General features: G+C 27.3%; 1 protein-coding gene across 1 annotated transcript; it reads left to right on the top strand.

Moving 5' to 3' along the window:
- Window positions 1-11,570: 11,570 nt before the first annotated feature.
- On the top strand, window positions 11,571-19,758 carry LOC137617084 (DNA polymerase delta catalytic subunit-like). Its single transcript, XM_068346922.1, is given in 4 exon segments — window positions 11,571-11,602; window positions 16,631-16,851; window positions 16,854-19,721; window positions 19,724-19,758. Coding segments are annotated over 4 exon segments (3,156 nt in total).
- Window positions 19,759-20,642: the final 884 nt, after the last annotated feature.

The following is a 20,642-nucleotide window of genomic DNA, read 5'->3' on the forward strand; positions in this document are numbered from 1 at the left end:
TTTTTTTGTAAAGCGAACATAGTATTATACGGCGGAGGATTTTGTAATGGCAATGGAAATAATAATGGCATCAAAAGTGGGTAATAACTATATAATTCATACTGTACAAAATATTTTCCTTTTTTTAAAGCATTTACCCATATAGGAAAAGGCATGGCGTTTGTAGGAAGTTTCAATTTATAAGGTAGGTGGTCGGGGTAGGATAATGGATTGGGCTCTGAACGAGTAATTATTTTCTTGATGGCATTTAAAGTATTGTTCATTTTATAGATTAAATTCAAATCTATATCCAATATATATGCGCTTTTCATAAATCTTTCCCACCCATTATATAAATCTGGTAAACTATAAACCGACGAGGAAAAATAAGTATAACAATTAAAATTATTGTAATTTAAACGAAAAGGTTTGTGTTGATGAACAACCTCAAAAAATGTTTCAAAATTGTGAATTATTGGTAATATATAATTAGTTAGTTTTTCATCATTGCATTTTTTTTAACAAATAAAATATCCGTGTATATTTTATTAAAGTTGATTTTATAATATATAAACCGCCTTTCATTTTCATTGATATAATCTCCAAAATATACACGAAGCGGGGATATATTATGTTGTGCTCTACTTGAATTTAAAAAAAATAAAAGTAACAATAATAATAATATAGAAAGTTTTCTATACATTGGTCCGTTAGACTGGAAATAATTAGATATTAGAAAATGATATATCATATATACATAAAGTTTTTTAATCATATATTTACTAATAAATATATTTTAATTTATTTTAAAGTAATTTTAACTAAATTAATAATGATAACGAATATTTTTGTATAAAAATATTTATTTAAAATAAACCAAAAAAAATATAAATAAACCAACAGACGAGTGGGTTACATAATTACTAAAATGGATAGCCTACATAAATGTTTATTTTGCATAAAGTCTTTCAATAAAATAATGTTAGCAATATTTCTCGTTTTGTTATTTGCTATTTTGATTTATGTAGGACTCAAATATATTACCCCAAACACAAATAAACCAACAGACGGGTTGCTTACAAATTCCGTGGTGTAATTTATGTCTGTCAAGGATTGGTTTATATATATTTTATCTAAATAATATATTACTTTGATTATAAGGTGTTAATATTTCTGGGGATAAATTAAATTTCTTTTGATTTATAGATAAAATGGGTTTATCTTTTTTTATTTCAATATCAATATTTCCTTCTTTATTAATGATTAATTTTTCATTTTCATCGTGATATTCCTTATATTCATTTTCGTTATCATTGTCAATTGGCATGTATTTATTTTCATGTATATTAAAATGATCTTTTTCTTTAAAAATACTAGTACTATTATTATCATTATCATTATTTCCATTGTTGGCTCCTAAACGGATTCTTTTATATTGAAATATTTCAAAGCTACCTTTTCTCTTCTTATTGTTGCTATTGTTTTCGTTGATAAATACTTCATCATCACCCAATTCATCATCATCATCATCATCATCATCATCATCATCCGAGTCTTCTTTTTTTCCTTCATCTTCCTTATTATTAATAGTGGTAGTATTATCCTCAGAAAAATGAGTTTCCCGTGATGTATAATTATCCTTTATGATAAAGTTAGCATTATCACACTCATCATCGACAAATACTTCGTCGTTGTCAGAGTCTTCTTTTTTTCCTTCGTCATCTTCGTCTTCCTTATTATTGATAGTGGTAGTATTATCCTCAGAAAAATGGGTTTCCCGTGATGTATAATTATCCTTTATGATAAAGTTAGCATTATCACTATCATCATCGACAAATACTTCGTCGTTGTCAGAGTCTTCTTTTTTTCCTTCGTCATCTTCGTCTTCCTTATTATTGATAGTGGTAGTATTATCCTCAGAAAAATGGGTTTCCCGTGATGTATAATTATCCTTTATGATAAAGTTAGCATTATCACTATCATCATCGACAAATACTTCGTCGTTGTCAGAGTCTTCTTTTTTTCCTTCGTCATCTTCGTCTTCCTTATTATTGATAGTGGTAGTATTATCCTCAGAAAAATGGGTTTCCCGTGATGTATAATTATCCTTTATGATAAAGTTAACATTATCATGATCAAAATCTTTGGTGATGGGGATATTATCATCGGAAAAACTGTTTTTTTGTGGTGCGTGATTATTAAACTCTTTTACGTTTTCTTTCTTCTCTGTATCATTATTAAAGTCATTATACGTAGCTTCTTCTCCCCGCTTATATGAAATAAAAGTTTTGCTATTTTCTATTATATAACTAGCATTATTGTCGCTGTTTTTTTTTTCGTTGTCTCTGCAACAAATTTCTTTATCAAAATATTTTTCCGTTTTTTGGTCATCACTAGAATTTTCATTGATAAATATTTTATCATCCATCTTATCATCATGAAGTTCCTCCTTTTCTTGAACAATTCCTTCTTCTTCATCTTCTTCTTCTTTTTTTTCTTTGGTATAGTTTTCATTATTATTTTCCATGACCGAGTTCAATAAAAAAACATTTGTTAATTTAAGGTTATAATTTTCCTTACTAATTTTCGTTTTATTATTCTTAATTTCAAATTGATCATCATTATCATTAATGACATTATCATATCCCATTTTGTTATTATTGTTGATAATTTTTTCTAGATTTTTTGTTATTTCCCTTGTAATAATATTAGCATTCTTAGAATTTTCCGAAAGATAATTAACATTATTATCAACTTTCATTTGGAGGTGTCCTGTAAAGGTAACATTATTATCCGAGTATTTTTCGCTTAAAAAATCAAGTATCGTAGAATCCTGGTGGTTATCTTTATTAGATATAGCCATTTGCTTAAATAACATATCGGTAATAAAATGAAAACCTATATTAAACAACGAACAAAATACCATATTAATAATCAAATCTTTATTATCTATGGGTGTTAATTCGTCTGTTAAAGTGTTTGTAGATTTCTTATTTTTTAATAATTCAGCAAGTTTAGTTAATTTATCCAAATTTTGGTCCCTCAAAACTGATACTTTATACAACATAGCTTTCATATTGCGGTTTATATGTCCAATTGCTTGAATCATCTGTGGGTATTTTGAGTTTGATATTGGAACATTCTGAACCTTATCAAAAACTTCCCGTAAAGTCTGAAGAACAAATGTTGTTATATTAAAATCATCATTGGCAATATATTTTTTCAGTAAAAGTATTTTCTTTGTGTTGTTGAAAATATCAACATTTGATAAAGAATCTATGTTATTGTAATAAAAAATGCGTTCTGTTATATTTTTCAAAGCAGAATTCTCTTTAGATTCATCGTTTAAAATTTTTTTCAATAATTCTTGAAATATGATACGAGTTAGTTTTGCTTCAGATTCAACACCACCTTCTAAACTATTATTGAATAGATTATATTTTTCCATAGTTTATTTTTTAATTTGCTTAGAAAATATGTTATATCTCAATACTTTCCTTTGTCACCGACAATAATAAATAAAAAAAAATGAACGATAATATATATACTTGTATTTAAACCGTTTAAAAGTTTTTGCTAATTTATGTTTAAGGTGTGACAAAAAATTATTATAAGTTGTTAATTAAATTTTCATATAATAATAATAATAATAATAATGATAATAATAATAATAAAATTTAAAGAGGAAACCCACAATAACCAGGTAATCAGTATTTTAGTTATCTAACATAAACTTTAATATACATAAATATATATATATGTACTTTATATGTGCTATTGTTTTGAAAATAACCAAAATGTCATTAAAATGGCCGTAAACAATTTGAATTATCAGTAGAATATTTTGATATGTAATCATGGATACTGGGTCCTGTACAATCTTTCCGTCGAATATGTCCCAGATAATCAAAATCAGATTCTTCGCCAAACATATTAATTACATCATCAGAGGGTTTATTTTTTAGGGGCATATTAGTCACCATTTCCCCTCTAGTATGCATTGTAAAATTATCATCATCATCATCATCCTCATCATAATTTTGACCGTGTGTTATCATTCCCTTGGTCCTCTTTTTAGAACACATACCAGGTGCTTCTAAATATAGAGCATTTTTGTTTTTGGTGAATCGGTTGTACAAATTTTGAATATAAACTACAGAGTTTTTTAGAACTAGGGGCGCTCCATTGCATATATTTGTTAATGTAACAAAACCTAGGTTTTTTACGTAAAAGATGTTTGGAATAGAATTGTCTATTATTGGTCTTTCCCCATTTTTTACTGAAAAATCTAAAGTATATTGTTTTTTATTATTTTTTGCATTTAATATTAATTGTGGATAAAATTTCCTAGCAACATCAAAGGCAAATTCATGATCCTTAAACTCAACCTTTTCATTGAAATCATCATTAAATTCACAGAAGTAATTAACAAATATATCAGCTGAATTTTTCAATTTATTGTGTATATCATTAAACATATCAGAATGTTTATTTATAAATTCGATATATTTTTCTTTTTCTTTTTCAAAAATTTTACTTTTGTGGTACTTATTACTACTAACTTGTTCATCTACAATTTTCATATTATTATATATATTACCAATAGTACTTGGTGTTAATTTAGCCCTAGGAACATTTCCATTGTGTGTCAAATTTGTATTTGAAGCAGTAGAAATTAATTTATCATTTATATGTGATTCATCCATAAGCTTTATGAGAAAATTATATGCAGAACAATCATTGGGTTGATTCAAAGAATTAGAAACCATAATTGCATTTCCATGCTTGTTTACAAACAAAATATTCGATGGAGCTAAAAGGCACTGCCCATTAAAGGGAGGAATTTCCATTAAATTTTCTTGGTGTACTTCATTAAGAAAAGCTAAACTTACAATATCATGTAATGTGTGGCACAATAACCTGTTATTAGAAAGAAAGTGGGGCTTTTTGTCTAAATATTTTAAGGTGTTGCTGCTTTTATCCTCATTAATAGTCATTATACTCCTTTCGTGGTTTTTATCTGACTGTCCTTGAATATTCATCATGGTTCGAATGAACGAAATAAGTACGGGATTTAAATCGAATACTCTCATACAAATATCTCTAGGATCTTGAGGATTATCTCCCGGTAAAACATATTTCAGGGGTTCTCCGTTCTGGAAAATATTATCAATATCAAAATTATCATCACTATCAACCGATTTTATATATAAATTATAAGGATTGTTATTATCATCATCATCATTATCATCATCACTACTACTGCTACTATAAGAATTGGTTTTAAATGGTCCAAGATTTATTTTCCTTTTATGTTTGCGTTTAGAACTACTACTACTACTACTACTACTACTACTACTACTGGTATTATCAACATCACTTTCGGCATCAGATTTGTTGTTATATTCATCTAAAAACTTTTTTAATTCAGGTATTATTCCAATATTGTTATTCTCTATTTTACTCTTTTTATTTTGGTGGGTATTTTTTCTTTTATTTAAATCTCTTAAATTAACATTTTTATCTCTTACATAATATCCACATCCTAATGTATTATTTCTGGCTAAAAACCTTGAAAGAACTTTTCCATTTGATATTTGTTCTTCGCTAGAATTTATCATACAGACTTTAACTCCATTACAAATTCTATTATGATTCATTGCTAATATTTGCATTAAGATTTTACTATTTGGAAATATTAAAACCCCGGGAGGAAATGCAATGGTTTCAGAAAAACCAGTATTCTCTGGTGGATACAACTTAGAGTTTATTCGAAAAATGGATTGACCATGGATAAATGGACCCATATTAAACTTTTCATATCCATGCCTCGTTGGATTCATATTACAGGATGTATGTTGAAGTGGTTTTTCAATATTTTCATATAGCAAACCAAGTTTTAGATAAGTACAAGGCGCACAAAAGCTTTCAAATACCCTTTCATGGCGCTCATTTATTTTTCTATTTAAATGATCTGTATATATTTGTTTAATTTGACTTGTTATATCAAATTCTATACCATTATCAAAGATTTCATATAGTAAATGACTAAATATACACTCTTCGCTAAGCGAATCTATCGTTTTTTCCAAGTCTTGTGTTAAACTTTTTAATTCGGGAGTAGATAAATTCTCTATTAATGTATTCAAAACTTCTTCGTTCATTTTTTCTTTATGTGGATTTTTTCCATCACCAAAATTTGTAGGTAGATTATTAGGATTTAGAAAAGGTTGTTGTTGTTGTTGTTGTTGTTGTTGTTGTTGTTGTTGGTGGTAATAATTATTAGTATTACCTTGTGCTTGTGCTTGCGGAATTACAGTAGCAGCAGAAGGAATAGATGATTGTGGTATCAGAACCGGATTGTTATCGACGGTGGTGGTGGTGGTGTTGTTGTTATTAAATGGTGATATCTGATGTTGTGGTGGTTGTTGAAGTTGAGTATATTGATATGGACTTTGATTATTTATTCCATAATTATCTTTACTATTATATGTTGTTGTATTCATATTTTTTAGATATAATAAAATAACACATTTGCTGCTTATATTTCAACTTGAGAAATGAAACTATATAATACCTTTTGATAATCTTTATCATACTCGTTTCCATTTGAATGAATTATATTTAAAAAATATCGGTATAATTGCCTAAAATTATTTTGAATTTGAATTGCGCGTGTAATTTTATGTTGTAAATGTTTTCTATATTTAGATAATCTACTATCATAATCAATAATAGATTCAATTATTAATTTTATCGCTCGAAGATGAGGATAAAAATTTTTTAATACAATTAAGGTATTTGGGGGATATTTAGATCGATTAAAAGCTTTGAAAAATTGCATATTTTTTATAGGGAGTATAGGAGTTTTATAGTAAGGAGAATAATTTATACTATATGATATATGTTTGACCGGCTTCATTATTGTCTCATAAATTTTCTTATAGTATATTAAGAAATTTTGGTAGTATATAAGTATACTATATAATTTTATTCTTGTTTGGTTAAATGGGGCCTGAATCATATAATCGATTATTATTATTATTATTATTATTATTATTATTATTATTATTATTATTATTATTATTATTATTATTATTATTATTATTATTATTATTTTGGGCCATCGTGAGGTTTTTTAATTTTAGGTTGGAATTTTTTTTCATATATATATTAAGTGATAAAAATGGCCATAAATATAAACAAAACTTAACTTTACAAGTCAAAATAGGAGAGCTGTTTCTTTGGATAGTCTTGTTATGAACAACCAAAATAATCTAAAAAAAATTTTATTTTTTTTTTACAATTTTTGGTATTTATACAATAACTTTGGATTAGTTTCTGTTATCTATTTAAAATCTAAACATATATAAATAATGAATATCGATAATACTTATTGTAACGAATTCAAAAGTTTGTATACGGATATAATAGAAATTAGAGATCTATCCAATTATATAAATCTTCGAATCTTTAATTATATATTTTATTTTGATGAAATAGTCATTCCTTGGGAAATGAAGAGTAATATAAATTTATCAAAATTAACAACTAGTCAAATTGATCGATTATACTTTATTGGTTTCGATTCAAACTACCTAAACGACAATAATGACGTACGGTACAAAGAGACTAATTACATATTGTCTTTCCGGTCAAAATATATTGATAATTTAAACCTTTATATAAATTTGAATGTTAATACTATTGAAAAAGTTTTAAGTCATGATTATCCGCTTATATGTGGTAAAATGTTTATAACACCCCACTTTAATACATTTGCTAATATTTTTTCGTCAAATAATAATAGTTATTGTTGGAATTGGGAAATTCACCATAATACAAAAACAATTTATGAATTCCTGGATGAAAATGAACGAGAGTTGTTTAAAAGGCCCCAAACGTTAGAATATCTATGTCTTCTTCAATTGTCACCTGAAAATATTTGGCTTTTACCGAAAAATTTAAAAGGAAATATCAATAGATTAATTCAAATTAACCATATAATTAAAAATTTTAATACTAGCAAATGTAAAAACATGATGGATTTTGTTGTATTATAATAATGATATTTATTACCATTTAGTATCTAAAATATATGTCATTTATGCAATTTCTTAAAATATATATATGTGTGTGTGTTTTATTATACATCATTTAATAATTTTTCTTCGTCTATTTATTAATTAACACACTTCAATTCATTTTTTGGAGTGCCCGTATAATGTTAATCATATAACTACTGTTTGGTTTATATTTATCTGGGCGTTCCCTAATAATATCAGAAATTTCGTTTGATGATGAAGAAGCATCTAATTTTACTTCGTAAATATTCTTATCGATCATCTTTTTTACCTGATTTTTTGGTTGTAAAGATCCACATAAAGAAATCCCTTTACACGTCTCTCCTTGAAAAAATATAAAGTAATCATATAAATAAGAAGCTATGGAATTTCTTAAGTCTTGAATAATTTTCATTCTATCTTCTGCTATAAATGCATTTGTTTGAATATCAATAATAACCATAGGTTTGGGTTTTGGGATAACGCAACGATTTTTAGTTTTATATAAATTACATTCAACTAAAAATATGTAATCTTTTAATATATAAACTATATTATCGGGTATACAGTGCTCATAAGATTGACTCATCATTGCATTGTTTATCACAAAATGATAAGTGTAAAATTTTAATGTAGCGGGAATACCATTAAATTTCATGAATATATTAGATTTTTTTATTGTGGTTTCATTAATTACATGGTGCGGTTTACTCGATGCAGATATGTAGTTATCTAATACATTATTAATTTTGTTTACATTTTTAGAAACAGAAGCATTCAATCTCCAACACATAGCAAAATAAGTCAATATATCAGAAGTTTGTTTATTCACATAACTTTCTTCGTACTCTAAAATAAATGGATAGGATTGTGTATAATTATCGGGTTGTACTCGCTGATATAATTTTATGGGGCCTTGTTCAATATAAACTGTCTTTACAGCAAAGTTATTACATTCTAAAAAGGAAGCTAAACCTATGATACTGTTATTATTTACCAATATAATGAAACAAGGTTCTTTATACACGGGGCCCTCATCGTTTATATATAACATTTCACGAGTCAATATATTTCGTACAAAAGTTTCCTTTTTTTCTCTCATTTTCTTATATTGAATATTATACGTTTTTTTTTTTTGGATTGATACACAAACGATAATTATCAAATAGGATTTCTATTTCTCGGCTATAGAACGTCATACACGAAAGATCATTACACGACCCCTTAAATTTTTTTATTAATAATGGGTGGTTCTCATTAATAAATCTTCTATATTCTCTTTCTTGTGATACCATCATCATTGTTTGTTCATTTTCTCTAACAATCAAATTCATTTTATCTTCTTCATTCATCTCTACCAATATAACATCAAAGGTTAAAATTACCTGTTTTAATCATTTTCTTTCAGTCAATAGTTTTTCATTTTCTAATTTTGATACTTTATAAAAATATCCATTATTACATTTCATGGAAAATTTATGCGCCGCATACGCTGACAATATTTTTATTCCCAGGTCCGTTAATATATTATTATTACTAAATAAAACAAACCCCAAAATTTCTGGAGTTACCAAGCTAAAGTTGTAAACATATTCTTTCCTCATTGTTATATTTTTGTTTGAAATATAACAAGGTATGTATATAACATGTGCCACAAATATATATTTCTTATTTAAAATATTTAGTTTCAGATACCCATTCTTGATGTACAAGGAAATAGCATTCAAAAATGTGTCCACAAATAAAAGGTGGGATAAATTTATAACTATTACAAAAATGAACTGTATTATAAAGAATTCTATAAGGTAGTTGGGGGGGGGGGTTAACTAATAGTCTTTCGTTTAACAGTGGTGGGGGTGGTTTGGTGGGATATTTATTCTGATTGCAAACAACAGGAAGATTCATTATTTTATCATATCTACATACTGGACAAATTTTATTATAAGAAAAGTAACGAGATAAACAAAATGGGTGGAACTTGTGACCACACTCTGTTATAAAATACTTTTTCATGTCATCTAAACAAATTGGACAACTTTCTATTTTTCCTTCTATTTCCCCATTGGTTACCCATTCACTATCTTGTTTATCACTTAAACCCCACAAAGCACGACGGATTGATTCTTCGTTTGGGGACATTGGAAAATCATATGTTGTCAAAATGTATTCACATGGAAATATAAACACTGGCCACGTTTCCATATTGGTTGGGCGTTCTATTGTCCCATCCAAATATGAACCATATATTCGTGTTAAATTGGGAATGAACGATGATGATACTGATTTGATTATTTGTAATCCTGTAGCATTATTATAAAGAAACATCATGTCAACCGTATTAAATATGCTGGAATTACCAAATAAACTCGTGGGTGAGCTATGAAACAAAGACATTAAAAGCCTGGCAACATCGTTGCGTTTTAAGAGTAATGCTAGTTGTAGTGCCGTCAAATTTCCATCGCGTTGTCTAATTTCTATATCTGGAAGCAACATAAGCGGATTTCTATCTTGCCAATCTTTCAATATTAATAGTAACTTTTTATTACCCTTTGCTGTAGCAATCCTATGAAATATTGTTTGATTTAATGTGGAAGATTTTAGAAAACAAGAGGCCCCAGCTTTTAATAAAAGTTGAAAATAATTTGTTTTTTTAACACAACAGGCGGTCATAATGGGAGTTAGCCCATCTAAACCAGGAACATTCAAATTATTTTTTATATGGATTAGTTTTAATATTTGATAAAAATTACTAACCTCATTTTTAATACAATATTGCAATAAAGTTAATCCTTTCGGTATCACTGGCGTTTTTGGTAACCACGTATGATATTTATTCAATAGTTTCTCAATTCCAATAACTTTATTACTTGAAAATACTGCTAAATGTTTTATAATTCCTGGACTAAAATTCCCATCTTCTAATACGTGGCTGAATAATCTCCAATGCTCGTTCCATATGGCCACCTTAGCCATTTCAAGGGTGGTGGTTGACATTTTGTTCGAATTTAAATACATAAACAACCACTTATTTTCAGAAAAATATTCAAAACTATCAACTATATCTTCTTTGTTTTCACAAATAAGAGGTGCCAAATTTCCTTCATGAATAACATTTTCGACCAACATTTCTAACACAGCAGAGCAATGATCAAAATTATTTTGATTTGTTTGGGAAAATATTGGTAACCAATTAGTAATAACCTGCTCAAAATTTGCATCTGATAAATGTCCCAAAAAGGCTAAAAAGGATGTCTTTGTTTTTGGATCAATATCTATCTGTGTAGTAACATCTATTAGGCCACGCATTAATGCCCCATTTACTTTCAAAAAATTACAATCACGAGTTCCAGCTAAAATACAGGGCCCTATGACATGAAAAAATCCATCAATCATCCACTCTAAACAAAATGCTATTGGATTTAAAATTGGCTCAAAACATCCAATAATAGCGGGTAATTTCAATTTACGTATTTTATACATTAATCGCTCTATTAGCTCATAACATAAATTGACATCATAAAATACGCGATGGGGATTAATATACCATTCTGTTATGTTAAGTCAGTTTATACGAAACCTAACCTCCCACGAGTGTCTAAAAAAATAATTGTATAATAAACCTTGATAACAATGAGAAAGGTTGTCTAATGTTTTAGCAATAACCAAAGGGGAAAATGTATCAAATAATATATGAAAATTAATTTTTTGGTTCAAGGAATTTGTATCTATTTGTTCTTTACCAATTTGTTGACAAAAATGATCAATTACTGCGGGCATGAATATATTTGCCATTTCATGTGGCATGATTTTAGCTATAGAAATAAATAACAGAAATATTGGTTTTCCTTCTGTATCTTTCGTGTTAGTGTCTATTGATTCTAGATATTGTTCCCCATTTGTAAATTTACCTCCATCAGTTACTGCCCACGTTGCAATTTGTTCAATAAGAGATAAAATTTGTACTGAACACAAATTTTCGATACATTCCGAACATCCACTTGAAGCGTTCATAATATTATCACAAAATTTAGAATATATAACAAGACGATGGTCATCTGTTGATGGGTACAAACGCGAATCCCATATTCCATATAATTGAGTTTTATTTGACATATTTTCTTTTTTAGTTGATTATTAAAATAATTGGCCAACTGACCCAAGTGTTTTATGTATCCACTTTATATATATAATATATGTATAAAAACATTTTTTGGTTTCAGTTTCTACCATTTTTATGAGTATTATTATTAACAATATTAATTTATGGGTCATCTTCTTGTGGTTCATCTTTTTGTAAAATATATTCCACTTCTGCGTAACAAACCAGGTGATAAAAATAAGGGATGTATGGAATAGGTACTATGTCAGAATATAACATTTTCATTATTCCTTTTGTATTTCTTACATTAAAATACAATATATTCTTATTTACTTTATTTGTATATTCTCTGAAAAATTCTTGGAATAAATAAGGAGACATTATATGAATCCCTTCCTCCAAAAAAAAACACCATAAAATAACGTTTTCCAATCATCATCTTTTGAGAGAAGGGAAGGAATCATTAGAGATATATTTAAGGGGGGGTCTTGCCCCATGATTATATAACTTCTCTTATAATCAATGATGTTATTATTAAATACTAAATATAAATTTATAAAATGTTGATCGGTTTTAAACATGACAGTTATAATACTCGTGTCTCGTTCGTTTTCCTCTAATATATAATAGATTTTGTTAATACTACCATAATTTAAAAAATCCTGTTTGTTTTTGTTTTCTAACATATGTTTTGGTATATTTATAGGACATACGTAAAATCTGTTTATACCTAATATTACTGTATTATAGGTTTTTTCTTCAAATATTTTTTTAAAACGTTCAGTAATATGATGTGGTGTTGTATTGAATTCGTATACATATGATTTTTCTGCCATTTTTTAATTAAATTTAAAAAATGTCAACGTATATTGATGGGATATTTTATTCCCCAACGAGACCTAATATGGGCGTTGTTGATAAAATAAATGAATTTATGAACCAAAACGAAAAAAATATCCTCATAATAGAAGAAGAGAAAAGTTTATTAAACAATAAGAAAAAAAATATAATAAACAGTTTTTCTTCGAATAATATAAATAAAATATATTTCAATCACAAAGAAGGTAAACAATTCGATATAATAGGACAATTGAGAATCAATCAAGAAAACAAGGATAATAATTCCCCACGTTATTATTATTTTATATTAAATTATGATGACGCCAATAATGTTATAAATTTATATATAATAATCAATCCAAGTGTTTTTCTGCCCTTCGTTTTATCAACTTACAATATACCAGACCCCAAAGATTCAATTTATACATCAGTAGTCATGAGCGGTGAATTGGTATATCATCCTAAAGATATAGAGTTCTATCATGACAAAATTGTTAATACTCTAACAAATAAAACCCACATTGATTTGGAAAATATAAAATATGATGAAATAATTTCAAATTTATCAGAAAATTTTAAAAGGGTTATTAAAAGTTATTTGAGGATTAAGTATAAAGGGTTTTGCAAATTGGAATAAATACTTATTATACTCTTCTTCTTCTTCTTTGTTGCCATCATCATCATAATAATAATGGGAAATTATTCATTAGAAGAAATATATGTCGACGATGAAAAATTCTATAGACTTAAAATAAAACAGTTTCCAAGAAATAATAATAATAATAATAATAATAATAATAATAATAATAATAATAAGAAAAATAATCATTACAAGAACAACAAAACAAATGATTTTTCGTCGGCTACCCAGAAATGTAAAAATATTTTACATATGCACAACAACACGAAAAATGATAATAATGATATTAATAATGATACTAGAAATGTATATTGTCCTTTTCATGATCATTTTAAGACTTCTTACTCAAAATCAGGAAAATTATACGAAAAAAACCACTTGTACCTTGTACATATGTTTCTCCAACAATTGTATTTTACCCAAAAATAAAAACGGAAATTGTGTTATATCTACCATCAAATTTTTAGAATTATATTCCCAATTAAATTTGACTAATATCAATTAATTCACAATAAGGAATGAAAACTACTATTTTTCCTGAATATAATTTTAATAAACAAGGTGAAATCGGTAGTTTGCTCTTTGAATTATGATCAATGTCGGCAATTTTAATATTAGAATAATTTATGATTTCGACGTCCTTTTCAAAATTAACAAATTGTTTTTTTGTTCCACTGTTGTAGTCATAATACTCGTAAATAGAATCTAATTGCATAAAAGTCTCTCCCTTTTCGGTTATTATTTTTGACATATCATGTGAAGGTGAATATTTCAGCTCAGTTAACAATTTTGCTTCTTTTTCCCGTGAATAGTTATTATCTGTTGGCATGTTTAAGAATTTTTCTGAAACTTTTTTCCTTGTCTACCAAATTCAAAATTAAATTTATTATCGTTTCCGGATTCTGTAGTTTATCAAATGTTTTGTAAAAATTTTTATTTTTGTATAAATTTTTTAAGTAATCAAATTTTCTGTGACATATATTTTGAGTATATATGACATCTGTTGAATCATCGTCCTTTTTGTCTAATAAAACGAGAAAGGCTTTTCGAAATTCGTTTTCACACATTTCAGATAACTCTTCTTTGGGATGATAAATTAATTTATTATCATTCAAAAAGAAATACAAATCTTGTGGCATAATATGAATCATGAAATCAAGAGTAAATTCATTTTCATTAGAAAACACCGATACATTATAATATGAATGATCAGAATATTGATTTGATATAGGCGATGCAAAATAAAAACCAATAGGAGGATATAATTCATCAAAAGGGTTTTTAAATAAGTGTTTTTGTGATAAATTACAGAAAAGTCCTACATAGATTATAAATATAACCCACAATAATATTTCAGAAATAATCATACTTTGTTTTTTTTAATATTAAAAAAAATGTTTTCCTTTTGTTGTTATTGTTATCCAAAAAATAACAATAATGATATCAACACTACAACATATAATCATTATTTTCATACCACACCCCGAAATAATAATAATCCTTCTTATAAAAACAAAAAAACATTGATATTAATAATAAATAACCAAAAAGTAATAGAGAAAAGAAAGATTTCAAAGGACATAGATGAAAATCTTGGTTTATATATAAACATTTCTAAAAAAAACAATAAACAATTATTTCTAGAGGACGAATTATACAACTTGGAAAAATACCTGAATTGTAACTATATTAATAATTTCATTGTTATAATTTTTCTAGATCCTAAAACGTGGTTAGATGATTATATGTTATTTGTGTCCCTTTTAGAAATTTTTAGAAAACAACAAAAAAATAATACTAATTCGAAGCTTTTTTTCCTGTCCTTTATCATTTCCAATAATTCTCCTCATTCTAAATATTCTGTAACCGAACAACACAGGCAGAGGCTAGTTGAGTTAAGTCGTCTAAATTCGGATACTTATTCTAACATTTCTTATGCAAAATGTTGTTTTAACGCAAATTTAATAGATGAAATAATAAATAATATTAATATTCAATTTAATACTTTGCTATCATTCGGGCGTATTAATTTTTCTAATTTAATGTTTACACGTACGAATGATGATATTAATGAAATCGACAATGATAATATTTTATTATGTTTTCATGAAAATCATGAAATATCTACCGAAAGGATTATTTTTTAAGGGATATTTTTTTTTTATCAAACATTTGATTATTAATATAAGGTATAACTTTGTGATCCACCCGCATAACAAAAACATTTTTATTTTGTAATATCAACCTTTTCACCTCTTTCAAACCATTCAATTCTTCTGTCGCTATTGAATGTTTTTTTAACAAATATTGGTAAATTGTAATCTCGGAACACGACCCGAACGATCCACGTTCAAATTCGTTTTTTAATTCGTCTTTTTCATCGTCTAAATTGACCGCATTATAAAGTGGGGGTATTTTACCCTTATCATAAATTTCTTCTGTGGTGATGAAAACACCAATTATACTTTTTACGTCTTGGTAAATATCTTCTTTAAAAATTTCTTTTAAAAATATATTAATAAATCCATAAACACTCATCATGAAATAATTGCCAGATGAGCCGACTTCAGGAAAAATAGCGTATTCTTTCGAATTTATCATATCAGTTATACAATAAATAATAATTTTTTCAAATTTGTGGGTATGTTTTTTTATATTATATGTCATCCGTGAGGCCAAGTCTTTGGGTTTTAACATATAATAGGTAATACTATCAACATCATCTATGTTTTGTTCTTCTTGTAAACATTTTTTATTAAAAAGGAATGCATAATATGTTGCCATTTTTTAGTATAACAAAAAAGGTATCCAATTTACAAATTTAATATAAATTTATTTTCCTGGTAATTTAAAAGATATTTATATATATATATATAAGCCATTTATTTTTAAATGGCTTTACATGAAATTGGTATTACGTCTAATAGTTTTTCATAAGATATAATTCAAAATAAGTTGTAAAATAAGCAAATTGCGGCAATTTTTTGAAAATGGTGATAATAAAAATAGGTTCCTCCAAGAATGGAATAGGCCAGCAGCACCATTATCAACTCCCAATACAAATAAATTGTGTTTTCAGCAGATGGATATTGATTATTATATTGGTTATCCGGTAAGAAAAAAGGAATGTGGTGGTTATAATATGCAGCAGCAGCAGCAGCAGGTACCCATAATAAGATTATTTGGATTAAATGATATAGGGAATACTATTTGTTGTAATGTATTTGAATTTTTCCTTATATATATGTTTCTGTGACTTTATTAGATTCACAAAAACAAGTTTCATATTCAGACCAAATAAAAAGGGCCCTGAATCGAAAAATCTACTTGAATGAAACAAAAGATCAAATTAAATTAAAGGAATACGTATTAAGTGTAGATAGGGTGTTTAAACAAAGTATATATGGATATCAAGAAAAAAAATCATCGTCATCATTGTGTTTTTTTAAAGTTACTGTGGCTTTACCAAAATTAATATCTATAGCTAAGATTATTCTTGAAAATGGGTTAGTGATAGATAAACATCCCACTCACTTTCGGGTTTACGAATCAAATGTTGATTTTACACTTAGATTTATGACAGATGCTCAGATGCCTGGTTGTTGTTGGATCGAGTTACCTATTGGTGAGTGGGAAATAAAAAATAATGAGACAAATTTTAAAAATACTACTTGTCAATTAGAGGTTAACGTTTTTGAGTGGGAAAAAATAATTATTTATGAACCCGAAGGAGAATGGGCGTCTATTGCCCCACTCAGAATATTATCTTTTGATATTGAGTGTGGGGGAAGACGGGGAATATTTCCAGAACCCGAAATAGATCCGGTCATACAAATTGGAAATGTTGTTACGCGGCACGGAGAGACTGAGCCATTCATAAGTGTTGTTTTTACTTTGAATAGTTGTGCTCCCATTGTGGGCTCTAAAATTTTTTCATTTCAGGAAGAAAAAGAAATGTTAGAAAATTGGTCAAAATTCCTATTGTTTATTGACCCCGATATCATTACTGGATATAATATTAATAATTTTGATTTACCATATTTACTTAACCGCGCCAAGCATTTAAACTTGCCAGTATTTGCTCATTTAGGAAGGGTAAAAGGAATAAAATCTACAATATTAGATACCATAACCCAAAACAAACAAACAGGAAAAAGAAATAACAAAATCATTAACATAGATGGACGGTGTTTAATGGACCTTTTAACAATAATACTAAAAGAACACAAACTTCGGTCATATACTTTAAATTCTGTATCTTATCATTTTCTTAACGAACAAAAAGAAGATGTTCATCATTCTATAATTTCTGAATTACAAAATGGTAATGATCAGACTAGAAAAAGACTGGCTGAATATTGTTTAAAAGATTCTATTCTTCCTTTAAAATTATTGAATAAATTGATGTGTGTAGTCAATTATATAGAAATGGCACGCGTAACGGGCATTCCTTTATCATATGTTATAAATGGAGGACAACAGATTAAAATTTTTTCACAAATATTAAGAAAAGCCAAAGAACAGAATTTAGTATTACCGGTGTTTGATAAAAAGGAGAATTTTGAATATGAAGGAGCTACAGTTATTGAACCAAAAAGAGGATATTATAACGTTCCAATCGTTACTTTAGACTTTGTATCATTATATCCATCGATAATGATAGCACATAATCTGTGTTATACAACCTTTATTGATAAAAGATATATTAATCAAATGGCTCTGAAAACTGACGATTATATCATTACACCTTCTAATAATTATTTTGTAAAATGTCATAAGCGCAAGGGATTAATTCCAGAAATTTTAGAATCCTTTTTAATTGCTCGTAAGAAGGCGAAAATTGCATTAAAAAACGAAGAAGATCCATGGAAAAAGAAAGTCTTTGATGGTAGACAACTGGCATATAAAATATTGGCTAATTCTGTTTATGGTTTTACGGGCGCACAAATTGGTAAATTGCCGTGTTTAGATATATCACAAAGTGTTACGGCGTTTGGAAGAACGATGATTTCTCTCACCAAAAACAAGATTGAAGAAAAATATAACAATGCTATAGTTATATATGGTGATACCGATTCTGTTATGATTAATTTTGGAGTTGAAACTTTAGAAGAGGCCATAAATTTGGGCAAGGAGGCGGCAAATCATGTGACTCAGTCTTTTATCAAGCCAATCAAACTTGATTTTGAAAAAATATATTTCTCTTACTTGCTTATTAACAAAAAAAGATATGCTGGTCTTTATTATACAAATGCTAATACTTATGATAAAATAGATTGCAAGGGGCTAGAAACAATTCGTAGAGACAATTGCCCACTCGTGGCTAAGGTCATAAATACTTGTCTGAAAAAAATCTTAATTGATAGAAACCCAATAGAAGCCCTTAATTTTGTCAAACAAACCATATCAAAATTACTTTGTAATGAGATTGACATCTCTCAATTAGTTATTACAAAGGAGTTAACAAAAAAAGCAGAAGAATATAAAGGAAAGCAAATTCACAATGAGCTAGCCATCAAATTAAGAAAAAGAGATGCCGGTAGTGCTCCAAAACTTGGCGATAGAATTCCATACGTTATTATATGTGGATTTAAAATAAGTCCTATTTATGAAAGGGCTGAAGATCCAATATATGTATTAGAAAATAATATTCCATTAGATTATGATTATTATTTAAAACATCAATTAAGTAAGCCACTTATTAGAATATTTGAACCCATTCTCGGTGATAAAACCAAATCTTATATATTAATAGGAGAGCATACACAAAAAAAGAGTTTACCAATAAGTAGAGTAGGACCATTAAGTCAATTTTTTCAAATACATCCAACTTGTATAAATTGTAAAATTCCTTTATTAAAAAGAAAAATAGTACCCGATGATGTAGAATATAACGCTTTATGTAATAATTGTAAAGTACACGAAACAGATTTGTATACACACCACATTGAAAAATTAGCTACACTCGAAAAAAAATTCAATCAATTTTGGACTGAATGTCAAAGGTGTCAAGGATCATTAATTAAAGAAGTTATATGCAGTAATCGTTACTGTCCTATTTTTTATATGCGTAAAAAGACAGAAATAGATTTTTTTGGTCAAAAAAAATTATCGATCGTTTTGGCTTGCCACAATAGGTTATAAATATTATTATTATTTCCCAAAAATATTTCATATAAATGGTAATGCTCTTGGTATTATATATATAGTCATATTACTACACACCCAGAAGAAATAATTATAATGGAGGAAAATATTCTAAAAGTCAGCTTTAAGTTAATTTCAGACAATGCTAAATGTCCTACTAAAGGATCAACGGGGGCGGCTTGTTATGACTTATATAGTGCTCAAAATGAAAATATTCCTGTCGGTCAATGAATTGCCATTGATACTGGCATATGTATGAAATTTCCTTCCAAAATACACGGAGAGATTAAATCTAGGTCTGGCATAGCTCTGAATAATTATGTAGATGTTGTTGCGGGAATGATAGATTCGGATTATAATGGACCTATAAAAGTGGTCTTGCATAATTCTCATCCAAATAATTCTTTTGAAATAAATATTGGGGATAGAATTGCCCAAATATAATTTTTTTCGGGAATTGATATCTGTTTAGTTGAAAACATCAAAAATGAAAAATGGGAAATAGAATCTTGTAGGGGCAATAAAGGATTTGGATCTTCTGGTAAATAAATAAAAAAAATAATGTCTTTCTGGTAGTTTTATATTTTATATAATCAATCAATTAAGTATATAAGTAATAATGAATAAAAGTATTACACTGAATTCTTTAACTTTTTTTATATTCATATACCATTAAAATAAAATTAGTTATCAATGAGTATCATGAAAAAATTAGGCAAAATAAAAACAAAAACACTGGAAAATAAATTAAGAGATTATCTAGAAGGTGAATTGCTGAATCAAAATCTTATTGATGTTGATAAATTATCAATTACCCCAAAAGATTTTGCCCATATTTTTGCAAATGAGTGTAAAAATATTAATGAAAATTCAC

Source organism: Palaemon carinicauda, chromosome 23 (genome assembly GCF_036898095.1).
Source record: "Palaemon carinicauda isolate YSFRI2023 chromosome 23, ASM3689809v2, whole genome shotgun sequence".
NCBI lineage: Eukaryota > Metazoa > Arthropoda > Malacostraca > Decapoda > Palaemonidae > Palaemon > Palaemon carinicauda.